We start from the raw sequence: 22,553 nt of genomic DNA, 5'->3' as shown, positions 1-22,553 counted from the left end.
GATGGCAACCTTGTGATGGGATGCCTGTGTGATGGGATGCCTGTGTGATGGGATGCCCATGTGATGGGGTGCCCGAGTGCTGACTCTCCATTAGAAGGGTTTATGTTTTGCCAGTCTGGACTGTGTTGCTGGCTCACTTTACTGTCGCTCTGTGCTCTCTCTCACGCACACAGCATTGATCTCATGGCCGGTCTTTTGTTTCTGTACGATGCCTTGTGTGTGAACTGTCAGAGTGGGGAGCTAACGTTTTCAACACCAAGGCAGTCTTACAGCCAGGGCTCAGAGCCAGGCCTCATTATGGAGCAGTGAGCTTTGTGAATTCAAGCACTGTGGGGGTTACAATCATGTATCTTAGGGTTTCTGTGTCCTGGCATTTAAATATTTGTCTGTTGCTGCATACTATAATTTAAAGAATATTTACTGTGCAGAAAACAAATGAAAAGCAAAATCCTATTCCTAACTATATTTTATCACCGCATGTTGAAAAGATCAGCTCCAACAGAGAACTCCCTTGACCCAGATCTTCTCCTGCACTGTTGCCCGTTTCTTAAGTGACTCCAATGTTTTGGCCTCCACGATCCTTCTTGGCAGTTAGTACCCTCTGTGTAAAGAGATATGACCTGGCACATCCCTACATTTGTCCTTTGGTTTGGGCAACAGGATGAAGTAGCAATCAGAAATGCTGATTCAGGTTTGCTTTGTCTAGCCTGGAACGTTACACACACAGATAATGCCCCATCACACAAACCTTATCCTGGCCACATCTGGTTCAGGGCTGCTTTGGCCTCATAACCAAGTGGCTCCTTGCAGCTGTTCCCCAGGAATGACATTGCTGCTCAGCTCCGCTCTTAATACTCCATCAGCAAAATCTTCCAGGACTGCCCAGAGCTTTTAGAAGTAGATCACCATTTTAAATCACAGGGTGAGCTTGCCAATTGGAAACAAAATTGGCTTAACATCTGGAGACAGAGAGTGATTATAGAGGGTTGTTTTTCGGACTGGAGGCCTGTGACTAGTGATGTTCCACAGAGTTTGGTTCTGGGTCCACTTTGGTTCGTCACTTATATAAATGATTTAGATGAGAGTGTAGAAAGCATGGTTAGTAAGTTTGCGGATGACACCAAGGTTGGTGGTACAGTGGAGAGTGAAGAAGGTCGTCTAAGATTCCTGCTGAGTTCATCATTGACTTGCATAGATAAGGTATTTTGTTTTAGTTAGATTTTTAGATAGTTAATGATTCCCTTTCATTTGAATGTTCATCTATAACTAGGCAATAAGGGACCAATAACTTTCATAATTCAGTAAGAAATGAAAGATAAACTGAAATTGCTGGTGCCGTAGTGAGGGTGAAGTCAGACACTTTGTGCTGCCCACAATGAACCCGCTCACACCGCCTTGCCCACTGTGAGCACGCTCACATCACCTTGTTCACAGTGAACACGCTCACATTGCCTTCCCCACAGTGAGCACTCCCACGTTGTCTTGCCTACTGTGAGCATGCTCACATCACCTTGCCCACAGGGAGCACGCTCACATCGAGTTGCCCACAGTGAGCACCCTCACATCACCTTGTTCACGCTCACATCGCCTTGCCCACAGTGAGCATGCCCATGTCACCTTGTCCACAGTGAGAACACCCATGTCACCTTGTACACAGTGAGCACGCTCATGTTGCCTTGCCCTCAGTGAACACGCTCACATCACCTTGCCCGCAGTAAGCACACTCATGTCGCCTTGTCCACAGAGAGCACGCTCATGTCGCCTTGCCCACGGTGAGCACGCCCATGACACCATGCCTACAGTGAGAACGCTCACGTCGCCTTGCCCACGGTGAGCACGCCCATGTCACCTTGCCCACAGTGAGCACGCTCACGTCGCCTTGTTCACAGTGAACACGCTCACATCACCTTGCCCACAGTGAGCACGCTCACGTCGCTTTGCCCACGGTGAGCACGCCCATGTCACCTTGCCCACAGTGAGCACGCTCACGTCGCCTTGTTCACAGTGAACACGCTCACATCACCTTGCCCACAGTGAGCACGCTCACGTCGCCTTGCCCACGGTGAGCACGCTCACATCACCTTGCCCACAGTGAGCACGCTCACGTCGCCTTGCCCACAGTGAGCACGCTCACGTCGCCTTGCCCACAGTGAGCACGGTCACATCACCTTGCCCACAGTGAGCACACTCACATCACCTTGCCCACATGATCACACTCACGTCGCCTTGTTCACAGTGAACACGCTCACATCACCTTGCCCACATGAGCACACTCACGTCGCCTTGTTCACAGTGAACATGACAAATGACAAACCAAAATCAGGGCTGCTCTTATTCAGCTCATCTTTATTTTATACTAGCGATACAAATTTGTAGTTTTGTGTCTCTTTTTTTTAACACTGAATCCAAGCATTGAAGGGGCTGTACCTGCTGTTGAGAAAAATCCTCTCTGTTTACAGCAGATGCCAGTGTCAGGTTGGCTCTGTTGCTGGTACAGTTCCTCAATGTTGGAAGTTTGAAGGTTCGAAGCCTCTTTTTAGGAGCTCACCGCATCATCCAGGGAACGAAGCCTGATTTGTGCATCACTGAGGCGCTGTCTTTCAGGTGGAAGTTTAAACCAGGGAGTTATATCTAAAGGCCGAATAGATTGCATGCTACCATTTGAAGGAGGGCAGTGAGTTCTTTATCTTGGTTAAGTTTCCGCCCTTAAACAACGCTGCATCATTGAAGTAATTGATAGCTCCTGGAATTAGGCAGCACAGAAGGAGCCCATTCAGTCATAAAGGACACTGTAGTTCTTTGAAAGTGCTTTAATCTGTCCCACTCCTTTTCTCTTTCCTCCAGCTCTCCAATGGGCTGGCAGTATATTGAGCTTGTGCTGATTTCTTATGGATTGCAGATTGCATATCATGCAGTGCCTTGAGTAATACATGGTTGATGTTACTATTCCAGCTGCCTAGTTTTTTTAACCAAAGACAAGGTCCGCCAGAAAATTAACATGGAATTTAGTTTACTTGCTGACTTTACTATGAGTTGAAGGAGGTACTGAGCTCAGTGATTGGAATGTCCACCCTGTTCATTATCTGTTTCAAAACAAAGTAATGAACAGCCTAATCCTTGATTTGAAGTAGCATTTGAACCATCTGCTAATTTTAATTGAAATGATGTATCCCAAAATCCACTTCCTCTGCTGCTATTACCTTACAATGTTTAATTTAAATTACCGTCTAATTAATTATTTTAGGCACAGGATAACTGTATTAACAGGAGCAGATTGCATTGTTTCTTGGTGATAGGAGGTACACTAATTGTAAAAATGTGTAAATTTGATCTGCAACTTATGTCTTGACACATCATAAGTTATTTTCATGTTTCACTTTCAAAAGTCAATTTTGGGGGAGAGGTGTGGTGACGGGGGTGGGGGAGAGCTTGGGATATTGACAATATTGATGGCAGTAACATTGTCCTTTCCAGGCGTCATCCAGGCTGAGAAAATCGTGTAACGTTCTGACTTGATTTACATGCGGCCTACCCTTTGCCTCTGCTGCCTGAGTGCTGTTGCTGCAGATTAATTCATGGCCTGTAGCACATTCCCAACTGCTGTCATCCTCACATAAGGGCTGGGAGCCACTGCTTACCTATTGTCCAGGATCCCTGTCCTGATCCCTGTCCAACACGATGTGGAGCTTCCTGTCTTCATCCCTATGCGACAATGTGAAATCATTAACATCAACCGGGAAATCAAGGAACCCTAAAATTGACCGTTTGAGATATTTGTGTATGGAAAATTAATGTGCTCTTGTGACATTTTTCTGATGCTTTAGTAAAGCTGCTCGAATAAGCAGTTTAATTTCTTTGTTATGGTATTACACAGTGGAATGTCTGATGAATGGCAGTTAAGTATTTGCATGCTGTGGTAACAGCTGAGTGAGCCTTATAAACATTACACAAATGATTAAATATACTTCTGTTCAAAGACTCAGCTGGACCTTATCTACCTTCTTTGTGTTTCTGCTGATTTTGATTGCAAGTATCCTCCAGTCTCATCTCTTTCTGTCGGTAGTTTCTCCCCTAGCTTGTGACAATCCAGTTCCTGACACTACCACCAAGCAATCCATGATGCAATTTCTTCTGTGGCTTAGAATGGATGTCCTCCACTAACAGGTGACATTTACACAGCAAGCTTCTAAACAAGGAGTTTCTTGACAGGAAGAATGTCCCAGTGCTCGGGGTGATGGGGTGATGGTAGAACCTTTGTAATCAACAGCTGGAATTGAGACAGGGGGTTGCACAGTACTGAGGTAGAGGTGCATGCTGGGCATTGGCTGGAGGACGGCTATAAATGCAGCATGACCTGAAGCAATGCAAGGATTCTTCGGAGAAAGGAAGAGGTTAGCAAGGACTGGCTGTTGGGTGCCTATCATCAGGCTGAAGATAGATCACTGAGTAATGCAGATGGTGAGATGACAAGGAGGGTGCTGGAGGAGTCGATCCTTGATGTGACAATGGCCCACATGGAAGTTTTGATTGGTGTCAGTGACTGTCCCTCAATTCAAGGATGAATAGTGCTCAGGGTTGAGGGTGTCTCTGCCATCAGTGCCTGCACAGACTGGTTCAGAACCCACAGATCTGTGTGCACATGAGGCAGGGTGGCCTGCGAGTTAGTGGGATCCAGAATGTAGGATCTGCTTCCTTCTCTTTCATTCTCTGCTACAGCTCTGCCTCATCATTGAGGGGCTTGGACTCCAAACATTTTTAGTGGGATGTGGGTGTCACTCTCTGGACCAGTATTTATTCTCCATCCCTGGTTCACCCAGAGAGCAGTTAAGAGTCATTCACGTTATAGTAGTTCTGGAGTTACTCAGAGGCCAGGCCAGGGAAGGACGGTGGATTCCCTTCCCTTAGGGAAGTCCGTGACCGAGATGGATTTTTACGACAATTGGCAGTGGTTCGCGTTTTATTCCAGATTTTAATTGAAATCAAATGTCACCATCTGACACAGTGGGATTTGAACCATAGTGTGCCCAGTGTATTTGTCTGGGATTCTGTGTTACTAGTCCAGTGTCATTACCACAATGCCACCAACCTATTTATCACTATATCAGAGCTTTGCTGAGATTACTGACTGGGTGGAGACTGCTACCAGGGACAGTGGAGGTGAGGTACATGAGTAGATTAGATTACTTACAGTGTGGAAGCAGGCCCTTCGGCCCAACAAGTCCACACCGACCCACCGAAGAGCAACCCATCCAGACCCATTTCCCTACATTTACCCCTTCACCTAACACTACGGGCAATTTAGCATGGCCAATTCACCTAACCTGCACATTTTTTTTGGACTGTGGGAGGAGACCGGAGCACCCGGAGGAAACCCACACAGAAACGGGGAGAATGTTCAAACTCCACACAGAGAGTTGCCTGAGGTGGCAATTGAACCCGGGTCTCTGGCGCTGTGAGGCAGCAGTGCTAATTTCTGGAGATGGAACTGCTTATGGACGGGAGAAGGTTTGGCTCCCTCTCAGTGCAGATTGTTTAGGGTCAATCTGGAAGAGGATTTAAACCAGTTTGGTGTGCTGAGAAATTTCTGGTGTGAGCAGAATATATGCATAAGGATGCCCTGCTGATGTTGAGCTGAACAAAACCCTGACAATAATAAATAGGCTGTGGGATTCAAGAAGAGGAGAAAGAAGCAAACAAAACGGAGGTTAAAGTTGAGTTTCTGATTCAAAGGCATGCCCCCTTGGCATTGCCGAATCAGTGGAATGGAGGCTGTGTGAATTTTATCTCCCCTCCTCTCTGATCAAGACCCATTCCCACACTCATCCAATAAGTCAAAAAAATCAACAGCTTAATTTTAATGAGAAAAACATTTCCAGCCTAATCCTCTGCATGTGTAAAAGCCTTCAGAAACAACGTCAGTTTTTTTTTCCCACAGTTTCTTATTGAGATGCAGCACTGGGAACTGCTGATAAGGGACTTGTGCAAAGTTCATTTCTTTCGGTTTTATACGCCGAATGTTCTGTTTTTTGGTGGGGGTGATGGGAGAGTGATGGAGAGCACTGCAACTCCACCGATGGAGCTGCTCCCATCTCAGTCATCCAACTTCAGAAACAGGAAGAGTACCAGCCCAGCCCAGTGGGAACCCAGTTTTTGAGGTTGAAACTTTATTGCTGGAACAGCACAGCAGGTCAGGCAGCATCCAGGGAACAGGAGATTCGACGTTTCGGGCACAGGCCCTTCTTCAGGAATGAGCAGAGAGTGTTCAGCAGGAGAAGATAAAAGGTAGGGAGGAGGGACTTGGAGGAGGGGCGTTGGAAATGTGATAGGTGGAAAGAGGTCAAGGTGAGGGTGATAGGTCGGAGTAGGATGGAGGCGGAGAGGTCAAGAAGAAGACTGCAGGTCAGGAAGGCGGTGCCGGGCTGGAGGGATCCGGCTGAGACAAGGTGGGGGGAGGGGGGATGAAGAAACTGGTGAAGTCCAAGTTCATCCCCTGTGGTTGGAGGGTTCCCAGTCGGAAGATAAGACGCTCCTCCTCCGACCGTCGGGTTGTTGTGGTTTGGCGGTGGATGAGTCCAATGACCTGCATATCCTCGGTGGAGTGGGAGGGGGAGTTGAAATGCTGTGCTACAGGTTGGTTGGGTTGGTTCGTCTGGGTGGCCCAGAGGTGCTCTCTGAATCGCTCCGCAAGTAGGCGGCCTGTCTCCCCAATATAGAGGAGGCCACACCGGCTGCAGCGGATGCAGTAGATGATGTGGTGTGAGTGTGAAGAGGTGGAACATGTAATTAACACATTTAACTCAAGCTCCGACAATGCAATGAAGGGTCTGTTTTAAATTTATCAATGGTTGGATGGGTTTTTGCAAAGGATCTGCATATTTTTTTAAAAACAGTTAGATGCAAAAGTCACTGACAGGGCTAGTGCTTGTTGTTCATATCCATTTGTCCTTGAGAGCAGTTATGATTCAACCACATTGCTGTGGGTCTAGAGCCACATGTAGACCAGACCAGGTAAGGACAGCAGATTTCCCTTCCTAAAGGACATGAGATGGGATTTTTTTCTTAAATAGCAGTGAGAAATAATTGTCTAGTCACCATAACTGAGACAAGGGGTAAAATCTTCCCCTCTCCTGAACAATGTGGATGGACGTTGACGAGAATGTTGGGACAAATGTATGAGAACAGTAGGGAGGATCTTCTCACCATTGAGAGTATAACATTCTGTTTTCCAGCTGAGTGTTGAACGATGAGATGAGATTCTGGGCAGCAAGCAGCGAGAAGCCTGTTTCACCTTTGTGACAACGTTGTCTCACCTCGTTAATATGAAGTGTCTCATTCTCTCACCCCTCGTACAGATACTGGCCAGCAACATTACTGCCATTAAAATCAGGGAGGTAACCTAGCAACTCCAGCTCACTGCTGGTTCCTGCAGATCTCCATCAGGCACCAACATCTCAAGGCGTATTCCACTGGCAGTGACTGCAAACACTTCAGGTCCCAATCAGTGTAGTGAGGTGCCAGTTACCCTCTGTCAGACAGGTCCAGAGCAAATCAATCAGGACAACTACGAATTGCAGGCACTTGACTGGGCGCCCAACAGGGCTTTAAAGATGGCATTTGGCTGCAGGAATCCTGCAGACCACCCCCAGGACCAAGATGGTACCTCACACAGCTTTCAAGGTTTCGGCAGCTTTAACTGTCCATGTCCCAAGGTCTGCTTAGGCCGTTGTGTGTGATGCAGTGTATAAGTGACTCTCCTTAAGGCACATTTCCAGATCTCTTCTGAAATGTATCAGCTTCCCCCACCCCTTCACATGAGAATTCCAGATCAAAACCATTGCTATACAAAAACACAGTCATCTCCCCTTGACTCTAGTTCCTCTACCAATTAAATCAGTGACCTCTGGTTTCTGGCCCATCTGTCACTGGGATTGAACATTTCATTTTTCTGTATGCACTGTTCTTCTGTGTACTGGAGTCAAATGCTTGAGGTTGATTGGGTTAATGTGTTTAACGCCTCAATGTTTCTTTTAGCACAGAACTTGCAGCGGTGGGCCCACTTCTAAGCGACAGCTGTGCCAACATCAAATCTCATCAATCCCCAATTTCTTAATGACATCTGACAACGCCAGTTAGGAACCATTATCACTGAGGAAGTTCTTCGTATGAATGCTTTAGTTTTATAACAGACCATCTCGATTATTGACTTAGTTCAAAACACTAGTGAGCCTATTTTCTGATGTTCATACCTACACAGGCCCATTTGAGAAGTGGGTAATAAGATCTCACTGGCAATGCCAGTTGGCAGCCTTAGGACTGTTCTTGAGGTTTTCCCCGGGGTAAAAAGGACTTTGATACACCATTGTTCTCTTATTTTAGTATTAACAGCATCAGAACCTGTTACTGGCTCCTGAAGTTCGGGAAGTTGATGGTGTTATGGATCAATGGGCATCACATTGACAACTCTAACCCATGGCTCTATAATGCCAGATTGTGTGGGATGTCAGAGTCACTGGCTTGGCCAGTATTTGTTGCCCAAACATAATGGTCTTTAAGAAGGTGGTGGTGGTGAGGCATGCTGCAGTGCAGTCAGTATATCCATAACGCTGTTTGGAAGCAAGTTCCCAAATATTAACCCAGCGGCAATGAAGAATTAGCAGTACAGTTCCAAACCAGGATGGCATGTGACTTTGAGGGACACTTGCAGGTGATGGTCCTCCCATGTGTAGCTGTCCTTGCCCTCCAGGTCAATGCTTCCCAGACTTTTTCCCACTGTGACCTCACTTTGGTTCTTAAAAATTGTCATGAGCTCTCTGTTGAGTAATGGAGAGGGAAGAAGGATCTGTGAGAGCAGGAGAGGTGTGTTGTCCATTGCTACATTGGCAGCAGCTGCCCCAAGTTTTAGTGTGTTCCTTAGCACGTAGTCCTAGACTTGGAATACAGCAGTTTGCAACACTCTGTTGAGGTGCATTCTTTACATTGAAAGACCATCAAGTTTTCAGCAGACCAAAGAGCATCTTTCACCAAGTTGATGGCCCTCCAAGTGCAGTTGATGGTTATCTGGGTGTGCGACCCGGGGAACAGACCATAGAGTACAGAGTCCTGTGACATGGAACTGCTTGAGACAAACCTGGACAGAAACCACTTGCATCTCTCTCCAAATTTCCTTTGCAAATGCACATTCCAGCAGGAGATGTGTGACAGTCTCTACCCCCTCACCCCACAACCACTTCAAGGGCAGTGTGCGGTATCATACAGAGACTGGGCAGTATATGAAGGGTCTCGGTGCCCTTCTCACCATCAGCCAGGTGATGTCCTGATGCTTGTTGGAAAGTTCTGGTGATGAGGCATTCTGCCAAATGACTTTGACAGTCTGCTCAGAGCAACCACCTGATGAAGGAGCAGTGCTCCGAAAGCTAGTGCTTCCAAATAAACCTGTTGGACTACAACCTGGTGTTGTTTGATTTTTAATTTTGCTCAGAGAAGAGCCTGATAGGATCCACCTTCTCCTTTACCCACATGGTCTTGAGAATGCTACGTGCTGACCACTTCCTGATAGACTTGTGGCCAAAGGTCTTTTCTTTCACAAATGTTTCCATTAGAGACAGGTGATATGGAACAGTCTAACTACTTGGAGTGTTCTGCCGCAACCAAGCCAGACCCATCCTTTGCAACACCAGCTTCGGGTAGTGCCGCAGTACATAGTGACACTTGGTGTTTGCATACTGAGGGTCTATGCACAGCTTGATGCAGCCACACACAAAGATGACCATCAGGATGAGGGTACATACTGTCCTCCACCTTTATCTAGGGCTTTGTGTATTGTGTCCTTTGTCCCAGTCCATCTATGACCTGCAGATGAAGTGATAAATGACTCGGGATACACACAACAGCTCAAGTTCAAGGAATGGGCCAGACCTGCACCACATGTGACAACAGATAAAGTACTTCAATCCCGATGACCAGGTTTTTACCCATAATGGAAGGGAGTGGTGCTCCCAAAAGCACAGTTTCTGCCTCACTTTTGTGATACGCTGCTCACAAGTTTTGGTACACACCCCAGCCCCTCTGAACCAAGTTCCCAACACCTTCAGGTAATCTCTTTTGTGGAGGGAATAGAGGATCAGTCGACCCGTTCACAGAGAACATGGCCTCTTTCTCGCCTCGATTTACCTTGTCGCCCAAGGCCAGTTTGAACTGGTCACACTTGCTCATGACTCTGTGCACTGACAGTGGATCTGAGCAGAAAACAGTGATGTCATCTATGGAGAGGGAGGCCTTAACCTACAGGCCTCCACTGTTTGGAATAGTCACTTCTCTCAGGTTTGCATTCCTTCTAATGGACCCAACAAAAGGGTCTGTGCAGCACACAAACAAGGCAGGAGAGAGTGGGCAGCCCTGCCTGACTCCAGATCTGAATGAGAAGCTACTCTGACATAAAGCTAACAGGTCATTAATCCTCAGTTTTCCACCCTGTTTCCTTCTTAAATAGTGGGTTGGTATTTGTTTGATGGAAATTTTCCAGAATCTATAGAATTTTGGAAGTTGATCACCAATACATAAATTATTTCTATAGCTACCTCCTTCAACATTTGGGTTGTAGAATATCAGAATGTAGGGACTTATCAACTTGCCGTCTCATTAATTTCTTCAGTACAACCTTCATATTAATACTAATTTCCTTCAATTCCTCATTCTCCCTCATCACTTAGATCTCTAGTTTTCAGATTTCTAGTCTCTTTCTCAGTGAAAACAGATACATTTTGCTTCTCTACCAATTCTCTACTTGCCATTATAAATTTTCCTCACTTTACCTATAGTGTACCAATGTTTATCGTAGCAAAACATTTCCTTTATTTTAGAACTATAGAAGCTTTTACAGTTTGTTTCTATGTTCCTGCTAAATTGTATTCGTATGGTGGTTGCATCTGACATTCTGACAGCGAACTGAATGGGTGAACGTTGAGAGAACTTTAATTCGCAAAGCTAGATGAGTGAATGCATCAAAAATAATGTACAGACTAGAAGGGTTAATGTAAAAGGTGTTTAAGTTAGTATGTTATATATGGGATTGTGAAGCAATGAGAAATAAAGGAAGTTATATGAAGAAGCTAGTTGCTTTCCCATGAGAATCAGAACAAATAGAAGGAGGTTACAAACACAGGCAAAATCAGGGTATTATAAATGGAAAATAAAAGCAAATGCTGGAAATTGGAAACAAATACAAAAATGCTGGAGAAACTCAGCACATTTGGCAGCACCTGTGGAGAGAAAAACAGAGTTACCATTTCGGGTCTTGTATGAATCTTCTTCCAAACAGTTCTGTAGAAGAATCATATAAGACCCAAAACCATAAATGTTAACCTAATGATTTATAATTGCCAAAGTATGTCCCATTACTGAAAAAGAGCCATACTGCACTGTATTAACCAATCTCCCCACACACTGTGATTTTCAATAGAACCTTGAGATATATATCATCTAGGGTTTCCCTTTTGTGGAAGTATTATCTTTTACCTTAACTAACTCTTCCAATACCTGACCTTACCATTTGTTCATTATAACATCCCTCATACAGATTCCAGCCAATCCAGTGTTTATCTTCTTCCAACTATTCTTCACCAAATGGTGGTGTAAAGAACTTGTTGAGTATTTTTGTGAATTGTCTCTGCTCCTCTATTAACTCACCATACTCTCCCCTTGGGTGTATATTTAACACTTCCCTTTTTTACTATGTATTAGAATATTCATTGTACTTCATAATATTTTGGTGATTAATAGCTGCTCGCACCTTTTTCTTCCTTTCTTTATCCCTTTTTAACATTTTTCTTAATTTCTCATATTCTGCTAGTTATGTTCTAATTTTTATATGCAAGTGATAATTGTATATCAGATATTTTCAATTACATGCTGATGTGGACATTAATTTGAATTTCACTTGAGCACATTTAAGAGACACTTCCTGAAATCGTGGTGCTGTTGAGTTAGGAAGTATGTGCTTGTAATGTCTCTAAATAAATATTATTCTGAATAACGATTGGCTCCTGGCTTTCTGGGATAAAGCAGAATTAAGTTACATTGATATAGCACCTTTCACAACTTCAGAATGAAGAGCTTCAGCACCAATGAAGCATCCAGGAAGTACAATCACTGTTGCAGCAAACAAATACTTAGCAGCCAATTTGTACGCAGCAAGGCCTCACAAATGGCAGTGAGATAAATGACCAGATAAAATGTTTGTAGTGATGTTGGTTGAGGGATAAATATTGGTTGGGACGTGAGGAGGACTTTCCACTTCTCTTTGAATAGCACAGTTTGAAGTAGGTAACTGAAGATGGAACAGATTGCAGCAGAGAATAGACATTATCGTATATTAAGTGTAATTGGTGGTAAAATGTGTATGTCATGAGAACACAGAAGAAACATTTTTTCCCAGCTTTATTTGTTTACCCATGTTCATAGGTACATGTGCTTGCTCAGTATTGTGTGTGTTCATATGTGTGTGTGTGTACGTGATGTGTGTGATGTGTGTGTATATGTGAGGTATGTGTGTGTGATATGTGTGTAATGTGTGTGTATGTGTGAGGTGTGTGTATATGCATAGCTGTATGCCTGCATATTCTACCTTTTGGAAAGTGATTCAGGTTTGAAAAAATAGGTTTACTATTTTGCGAGTGTTTTCCTACACAATGTGGATCACCGTTGTGCACAGAAAACTACCCAACTCACGTAAAAACTCCAGTATAAATAAGAAATTAACTCAATGCAGGATTTTAAAAAATAATTCAAACTTGTCCCTGCAGCCCAAATGTGTGTTATCGTCTTTCACTTTTAATCTACACCTGCTGACATAACCACTGCCATTGTGATTCATGCAACTCTGAGATGATTTACCTTGTTTTGATGTTGCAGAATTGTATTTTTCATCAACTTAACTCAATAAAAGAACAATTGAGGCAATGGTTTATTTTGATAGGCAGTGGGAACTTAGAGTGGCTGACTTTTTCTTTCTTGTTACATTTATTTCTTTAGTGCTCAATACTATGCACCCACAGTATTCCTCAAGGGCTTTCTAAGAATGTGGCTTCTAAATATTAGGCTTGTCATGCTAAAGCTTCAGTGAGTGCCTTTTAAAAGAAAAATGACTGTAAAACCTTTGAAATAAAGCAAACATCGTTCTTGAAATGCAACTCAAAACTTTTGAGCACTTAGCCTGAAGGGAATTGGATATATTTTTAATGTTGCAACTGACCCAGTGTCTTCTATTTGTGGAAAGCAAAAACAGCCATGAAATGAGAATTCAATGTGGTCACTACATAGAAGTGCACAGGATTTACATTATAGAAACCAGCCATTTGTCCCAACTTCTTTATGGCAGTATTTACGATCCTCATTGCACCTGAGTTTTTTTTTAAATGTAGCTAAGAGATTTGATGGGTTGGAAAGGAATGTCATGTTGGTTGGAATAGTTTTGCAAATATTTGAAAGAATGAATTTTCAACTTTACCAAGTATCTGGAATTACAATTAATTTTCTTTCCCTATTTACAGCTTATTTCCAGTGACGCGGATGGGGCCATACAGAGAGCGGGAAGATTCCGGGTGGAAAACGGATCCAGTGATGAGGTGAGCAACAATATTGGTCACATTTCCCCAGCTCGTTTTGTCCTGGGATAAATGCTTGACTTGGATCATTTGAAAGCATTCCACTTGATGCTGTGAAGTTGGACTCAGATACTGTGCTTCCATAATGCAGGAATCTAGCCTTGTTTGGCTGTGCAGTGCATGACAAGCTGTTGGTGTAGTGCAGGGAAGGGAGCAGGTATGCCAATGCCAATATGGCATTTTTCCCATCAGAGCCACACCCAAATGCCAGTCCCTAATCATTAGGGGCATGCAGTATCGATGTGTTCTCCATCCTCAAGCAGTAGCTCCTGCAGCGGCCTTCCCTTTAGTGGTCCATCAGCTATTGGGCACAGGTTCCATGTCCAGCTCTAGCAGGCACTAATACTGGCTTCCTGGTTGCAAGTCAGGAATTTTAGGAAGATACCTTTCAATTGCTGCTTTAAGAAGCAAGAGCATTGTTTAATGGGAGGGTCATTCCATCACATCCGTTCACAGCCAGGGACAATATTTGGAGAAGGAACGGGAAGTAATGCACACTGGTAACTTATTCCAAATGACTGCAGCTCAATGCACAGTAAGTGTCTGCATTATCACAGGAACACAGAGAAAATCAGCCTCTTCATCATCATTTAACTCTCTCTATCTTATTACTAGGATAAATAGACAAGGTCTTTTCCCTGGGGTGGGAGAGTCCAGAACTAGAGTGCATAGGTTTAGGGTGAGAGGGGAAAGATATAAAAGGGACCTAAAGGGCACTTTTTCACTGGTCCGTGTATGGAATGAGGTGCCAGTGGAAGTGGTGAAGGCTGGTACACTTTCATTTAAAAGGCATCTGGATGGGTGTACGAATAGGAAGGGTTTAGCGGGATATGGGCCAAGTGCTAGCAAATGGGACGAGATTAGGTTAGGATATCTGTTTGGCATGGACAAGTTGGTCCGAAGGATCTGTTTCCATGCTGTAGATCTCTATGAATCTGTGACTCTGGATATGAATAGGATCTCGGTGATAAATATACTTTTTTAGTGAAGTATGCTTGTTGTGTGGTACTGTGCATTAAGCATCACATTGTTTAAGGGCTGTTATAAAGATTCTAATTGTTGCAACATTGAAATCTATATTGGTTTTGCTATTATTGTACATTTAGTCATTTACAGCTACACCAAAGGGCACCACAATAAATTTCCGATACTGTGGTGAAGGATTTTCTTCATAAGATGGGCAGAACATGTTGCCTTTTGTTTTATATTTAATTGTAGTGCATCTCCACTTGTGATAATAAGTACACTTTGTTCTTGGGAAATGAGTCTCAACTATAATGATAAATAGCATTTCAGTAATTAAATGTCAGGCCGCTAAAATACGTTTCCAGCCAGTCACACGGAGTGTTTTACAAAATTCCTATTGTAAAAGACCGAGCAGTTTTCCACTCTGTAATCCGTTTGTAACAGAGTTGAAATAATGTGAGCTTCATTAGCTTTGATGTGCACTCAGTATTTTCCTGCAGGTGTGGGTGATGCTGATAAGACTGAAAGAATAGCACATTTATCTGTATCACATTCAAAGGTGTAAATTCTGTTATGGATAATATTGAAATGCACATAATTAGTTTGTTGATGCTTTGTGGTATAGAGTGAAACTGCATTCACAAGTTGTTGTTTCTCTGATTGATTCACGAGATGTGGGTGTTGTTGTCAATGCTTGTCCACTCTCCATTGTCTCAAGAAGCTGGGGATGGTTGCCTACTGTAGTTTGCCTGGTCACGGTGTTGTTATATTAGAGAATTCCAAGATTTTGACCCAGTGAAGATAAAGGAATGAGACAGATTTCCAAGTCAGGATGGAATGCGGCTTGGAAGGACACGTGCAGGCAGAGGTGTTCCCATGCAGCTGCTGCCCTTGTCCCATCAGGAGGTAGAGGCCAGGAGTTTGGAATGTGCTGGTGAAGGAGCCTTGATGTGTTGTTCCATCTTGTAGCTGGTGCACGCTGCTTACACTGTGCATTGGCAGTGGGAAGAATGAATGTTGAAGGTGATAGCAGGGGTATTGATCAAGTAGCTGCTTTGCCCTGGATGCTTTTGAGTTTCTTTGATTGATATTTTAGCTCTAGATGAAGTGGGAAGTATTTCATCACACTCCTGACTTGTGCTTTGCAGATGTGGACAGACTTTGGGGAGATAGGAGGTGAGTTACTCACCACTAAATACATAGCTTCTGACCTGCTGTTGTTTACTCAATTACAGTAGTTATTAAGGGGAGATGGTTAGATGTCTTCTTGTCAGGGATGGACATTGGCTGTGAATATTACTTGCTACTTCTCAAGCCAGGCCTACTTGTTGATCAGATGATGGAGAAAGTGAGGACTCCAGATGCTGGAAATCAGAGTTGAAAAGTGTGGCGCAGCAGATCAGGTAGCATCAAAGGAGCAGGAGCGTTGATCTTTTAGGCATAAGCCCTTCATCAGGAAGAGTTGTTGATCAGGTGTTTACAATTTTGGACACAATCCCATTCCCTATGTGAGGAGCTGTGTGCGATAGGCGATGACATAGAACTTCAATACAATAAGAAGTCCCATTTAATCACATGTGAATGTTGTTGTAACTGCTATTGTTCTTAGTAATCATCTCATAATTTTTATGGAGACAAACTCCTGTCTGCACACTGAAGAGAATCCATTGCATTACCCTAGACCCTGGCATGGTGGCTCAATGGTTAGCACTGCTGTCTCACAGTGCCAGGGACCCAGATTCAATTCCAGATAACTATCTGTGTGGAATTTGCACATTCTCCCTGTGTCTGTAATGGCAGGCACTATTAGAAGTAATAGTATAGATCTTGGGTCTATGAGCTTGTATTCCTTAAGGTGGTAGGTTTTCTTTAAGAACTAGATTGCAAACCTAATTCACAAAGCAGACAGGATCCTGGGTTTTATCAAGAGGGGCACAGAGTATAGAAACGTTGAATGTTACATTAAACATTGGTTTAGTCTCGACTGGAGTTTTATGTCCAGTTCAGGGAAGAATGTGAAAGCAGTAAAGATTCAACAAAGGGCTTTCAGAGCTGGGAATGGGTGAGGAAGGTGGTTGGAGAGTGAGTATTGGAGCACAGTGGCAAAGTTCAAACTGCAAGGCCTTTTAAAAATAAAATGAACATCCCACAGCAATCAGGCCACGTCCACCAATAGAAAAAGACCTACAATTCAAAGGGGCCTCATAGCTGCTTCAGGATCCTCTGGCAGCCATTTTATCTTGGAGCCTGAGAGCCCAAAATCTCAAATGGTGAGCACAGTGGGGGTTTTGACCCTCAGTCTGGGAAGCCTTGACCTGGGCTGAGTCTTGGGCAGTGCTGAAGGAGTACTGCACTGTTGGAGATGGTACCATACAGGTGAATCATCAAATCTCCACCTCAAAGATCTGGAAAGAAGTTCAGTACGCTACTTAAAGACAAACAAGGGAATTCCCCTGGTGTCCTGGGAAGCACTTATCCCATTATTAACACCAACAAAAACAAATTAATTGACCATTTATCTCACTGCTGTTTGTGGGACCTTGCTGTGAGTAAATTGGCTGTGTGCCCACATCATAACACTTCTTCAAGAGTATCTTCTTCAGCTGTGAAACTCTTTGGGTCATCTGGAGAAAAGGGAAGGCTCCAAACTTGCTTTTCATTGACGAGGTCGACATTTTCTTGCACTGTTAGGAGGGACGATTCATGATTCTGTTTTATTTCTGCAGCAGACTGTTTTTAATGTGCTGTGAAGATGAAAGATGTTCCTGGCTTACACTGACATGTACATACGCTGGAAAGAGCAAATAGGGGAAATATATTTTAAGTCGTACAGTTTTCAAAGCAGGTAGAAGAACAGAAAGATCTGGATTGTTTTGGATGTAGCAGGAAAACTCAAAGTGATTCTTTAAATGGCTCACAGGATGCTTTATAAACTAAGGCATAGAGTACAATAGTAAAGAATGCGTGTTATCCTTTGCCATACACCGGTTGCAACCTAACTGGAGTGTTAGATTAGATGCCCTACAGCGTGGAAACAGGCCCTTCTGGCCAACCAGTCCACACCAACCCTCCGAAACGAAACCCACTTCCCTCTGATTAATGCATCTAACACTACAGGCAATTTATCATGGCTAATTCACCTAACCTGCACATCTTTGAACTGCAGGAGGAAACCCACACAGACACTGGGAGAATGTGCAAACTCCACACAGACAGTCACCCGAGGCTGGAATTGAACCTGGGACCCTGATGCTGTGAGGTAGCAGTGCTAACCACTGAGCCACTGTGCTGCCCTATTGTGGCTAGTTTTTGTATACCAGTCTTTAGGGAGGAAGCCAGAAACGCAGATGCAGTTCAAAGGAGATTCACAAGAATAGAATGAGAGATGAAGGGGTACTGACGTGATGTAGAAAATGGAAAGACCATGCATTTTTAGGTATTTTTGATTGTAGACTGAAACTAGAAAGAAAAAACCGGAAAAAAAATACCAATGCTGTAAGTCAGAAACAAAAACAGAAATTGCTGGGAAAGCTCAGTTGAGTGACCTGAAATATTAACTCTGATTTCTCTCCATAGATGCTGCCAGACCTGCTGAGCTTTTCCAGCAATTTCTTGGTTTGGCTTGTGAAATGAGAGAGAAGCAGTTTAAAAGCCAAGGATTACTAAAGGAATCCTGCAGGTTTTGATAGCAGGAGACCTGATGTGATTGAAAGCACTAATTAAACAACTGTTAGCTCAATCTGTAATAGTGGTCAAGCTGGAGCTAAGAGGATGTACGTATGTATGCATGCAGCAAAAAGTAGCTGATTGGTCTGGTAACTAGTCATTGATGGCAAAGGCCTTCTGCTTGCTAACAACTATTGGCTCTTGGCTGGGGCTGTGAAAGTCATAGTGAGAAGCCATCAGGTCTCTACCAACTCGGGAGCTATCTCTCTCTCTCTCTCTCTCTCTCTCTCTGTTCCCTGCAGTGAAACCCACTTTACTTCTGAAGAAAAGGGAACTGGATAAACTTTAGAACAAGAAAATAATTGAAAGGCAGTGGGGAAATAGTAATGGGAGGGGGGGGGGGGTAACTTCAAAAGGGCTGGCAAGACCAAGACCCAATGGGCTGGTTGGCTCCTGGGCCGTATTATTTAATGATTAATCTTCTGATTGTGGTGAGGGCTGGAATAAATCAACGTTACAATCTCAAACAATGTTGCATAAATATGAGGCAGTGAAGATAATTCACAGTCCCTTGAAGATTTTTATGCCAGAGGGTTGTGAGTCTTTGGAATTCCCTTCCTCAAAAAGCAATGGATGTAGATGTTTAAAAGAAAATGTTTGAGGCAGAGGGAGATAATTCTTGGTTACCAAGGAGATGAAAGGTTATCAGAGATATGCAGGAATGGAGCAGGCTTGACAGGCCAAGTGTTCTACTCTTCCTGCCTGCTCATATGTTTGAATACAGAGAGAAATCAGAACTAGTTACCTCACCTCTTGGCTAGCCCAACACAACCTGAGTATTGGAAAGTCATTAAAAACAGAACACTTTCTGGTACAAACCTGAGAGATCTGACTTGAAGGAGGTAGACTTTAACAAAGCAAGCAAATTCATGAAGTGATGGGTGAAGGGCAAGAAAAGCAAAAGGAGATGCAGAGAACAAAAGCCAGAAAAAAAGTTTGCTGACGAAAAGCAAAAAGGAGGAAGTGAGAAGCAGACCAGAATAGATTCCCTACAGTGTGGAAACAGGCCCTTCAGCCCAACCAGTCAACACTGACTCTCCGAAGAATAACCCACACAGACCCATTTCCCTCTGACTAATGCACCTAACACTACGGGCAATTTATCATGGCCAATTCACCTGACCTGCACATCTTTGGACTGTGAGAGGAAACCCACGCAGACAATGTGTAAACTCCACACAAGACAGTCACCCGAGGCTGGAATCAAACCTTGGACCCTGGTGCTGTGAGGCACCAATGCTAACCGCTGAGCCACCGTGCCGCCCACAGGAGAATATCTAGGAGTAAACTTAGTCCCCCCAGCAAGGAAGCTTTGGAGAATTGGAGCAACAGAATTATGGGCGAGAATGTGGTGCTGGAAAAGCACAACAGGTCAGGCAGCATCTGAGGAGCACGAGAATTGACATTTTGGGCATATGCCTGAAACATCGATTCTCCTGCTCCTCGGATGCTGCCTGACCTGCTGCGCTTTTCCAGCACCATGCTCTCGACTCTGATCTCCAGCATCTGCAGTCCTCAGTTCCTCCGCAACAGAATTATGGACTATTGCCTTAAAATTTACGCGAATCCATGGCTGTATCTAAATATAATTTTTTAGAATGCTGGATACCATCTGGGTTGTCTTGGGTGGATTATCTGGCACCATTCCCCCTGAGTGCTATTAGTCTAAGCTAACAACCATGAGGGGAGGAGGCTTGCTCAAAATTTTCAGGAGAAGGGCTCAAACATGGTGCAAAGGATGTGGTGGAGGCTGGTATAATTGCAACTTTTAAAAGGCATTTGGATGGGTATATGAATAAGAAGGGTTTGGAGGGATATGGGCCGGATGCTGGCAGGTGGGATTAAATAGTTTTGCATTATCTAGTTGGCATGGACGGATTGGACCGAAGGATCTGTTTCCATGCTCTTTAACTCTATGACTAAGTAAATAGATTTTTTTCATATTACTGAGTCACTAGTTAGCTGGTTAGCTCAGTTGGTTGGACAGCTGTTTTGCGATGCAGAGTGATGCTAATCATCTCTCTCTCTGTAATGAGAGCAGCCCTATGATCCTGTGGGGACTTGGTAGCTAGTTATATTACATCAGTAATTTGTGATGTTTACTCATGAGATATCAGGCTCAACGTAAGAATAAGTATGTGTTCTGATGTTAGTATGCTGTTAACCTAAAGAATAATCAATGAAACATTATACATCCTTCAGTGAACATAAGGAGAAGTAATGAACTCCTCCCAGACACAGCCCTTTATATCCAGACGCTCGGAGCTTATATTATGTTTTCAGTTAACCCTTTCAGGTACTAATTGCTTTGAACAACATAATCATTCTCTCCAAGTCTCATTTTATGGTGGGGTCAACTGAGGTAAGGTGAAAGGACCATAAACATAGCATAGACCAATGGGGCTGATTGGACATCAAACTAAAAATAATACCAGTTGTGACAGGAGCAGTAGTTGTACAACATGTTCTGAACAGCTTTGTAATTGAGAAAGTATTGCACTGTTGGTGTAACTGAATAGAAATGGATTGCTGTTTGTGGAAAAAAATAGTTTCCTTTCTTTGTTTGAACTTGAAGATTGGAAAAAAGGAAATTTGGTGCAGAGGGGATGTTGAGAGAAACCACACTGCTTAGAAAATGTATCATATTGGTGATATATGCGTCATAATCAAATGCAACAACAACCTATATTTAAGTAACCACTTTAACTTGATATAACATCCTAGGTTGCCTCACAGGAGCATTCGGAATCAAAATCTGAGAAGGAGTTATTAAGTCAGATGGCCAAAGGCTTTGTTGAAGGTGGAGTGCCCTCAAGGAGTCATACAGCACAAAAGTAGACCCTTCGATCCAATTTTCTTCATTCATTTTTTCTTTTCTTTATTCATTCATGGGATTAAGGCATCGCTGGCAGCATTTATTGTCCATCTCTAATTGCCCAGAGGGCAGTTAAGAGTCAACCACATTGCTGTGTGTCAGGAGTCACATTAGTGAACAGATGGGTTTTTCCCAAAAATCAACACTGGATTCATGGTCAACATCAGATTCTTAATTCCAGATATTTATTGAATTCAAATTCCACCATCTGCCTTGGTGGGATTTGAACCCGGGTCTCAGGAATGTCATCTGGATCTCTGGATTAACAATCCAGTGGTAACACCACTAGGTCATCACCACCCTGACCTCCAATCAGTCCATAGTGACTGTATTCCCAAACTAAACCAGTTCCACGTGCCTGCATTCAGCCCATATCCCTCCAAACCTTTCTTGTTCATGAACTTATCCAAATGTCTTTAAAACATTGTAACTGCATCCACATCCACCACTTTCCCTGGCAGTTCATTCTATACACCAACCACTCTCTGTGTGAAACAAAGTTGGCTCTCATATCATTTTTAAATCTTTCTCCTCTGACTTTAAAAATATGCCCCCTTGTTTTTAACTTGCTTATCCTCGGGAAAAAAAAACCCTTGTCATTCACCATTCATGATTTTATAAACTTCTATATGGTCATCCCTCAACCTCCTACACTACAGTGGAAAAAGTTCCAGCCTTTCCAGTCTATTTTTATATCTCAAACACTCCATTCCCAGCAACAATCTTTTCTGAATCCTCTCCAGTTTGATAATATGCTTTCTATAACAGGGAAACCAGAACAGCACACAGTACTCCAGGAGAGGCCTCACCAACATCCTGTACACCCTCAATATAACTTACTCCTATTCTCAAAGGTCTCAAGCTATGAAGGCAAGCGTCCCGATCCCATTCTTAACCACCCTGTCTATCTGTCATCCAAATTTCAAAGAATTATGTACCTAACCCCCTAAGTCAGTGGACCGAGTACCAATGCCTGTGGAACACCGCTGGTCAGAGGCCTCCAGTCCGAAAAACAACCGTCCACCACCACCCTCTGTCTCCTACCATAAAGCCAATGTTGTTTCCAATTAGCAAGCTCACCCTGAATCCCATGGTATCTAACTTTACTAGGTAAAAACAATGACTGCAGATGCTGGAAACCAGATTCTGGATTAGAGTGGTGCTGGAAAAGCACAGCAGTTCAGGCAGCATCCGAGGAGCAGGAAAATCGACGTTTCGGGCAAAAGCCCTTCATCAGGAATACAGGCAGTGTGCCTGAAGGGTGGAGAGATAAATGAGAGGAGGGTGGGGGTGGGGAGAAAGTAGCATAGAGTACAATAGGTGAA

The 22,553-nt window shown here is 43.7% G+C and overlaps 1 protein-coding gene across 5 annotated transcripts in view; it reads left to right on the top strand.

Moving 5' to 3' along the window:
- garnl3 (GTPase activating Rap/RanGAP domain like 3) overlaps positions 1 to 22,553 on the top strand; it is a 443,932-nt gene that overhangs the window by 152,279 nt on the left and 269,100 nt on the right. For all 5 annotated transcript variants that reach the window (XM_043720251.1, XM_043720250.1, XM_043720254.1 and 2 more), the window contains exon 3: positions 13,548 to 13,622. In XM_043720251.1, coding sequence (XP_043576186.1) covers positions 13,548 to 13,622 — 75 coding nt within the window. The remainder of the gene's footprint in view (positions 1 to 13,547; positions 13,623 to 22,553) is intronic.

Source organism: Chiloscyllium plagiosum, chromosome 30, assembly GCF_004010195.1.
Source record: "Chiloscyllium plagiosum isolate BGI_BamShark_2017 chromosome 30, ASM401019v2, whole genome shotgun sequence".
Lineage (NCBI taxonomy): Eukaryota > Metazoa > Chordata > Chondrichthyes > Orectolobiformes > Hemiscylliidae > Chiloscyllium > Chiloscyllium plagiosum.
This window is presented reverse-complemented; position numbering and strand designations above follow the sequence as displayed.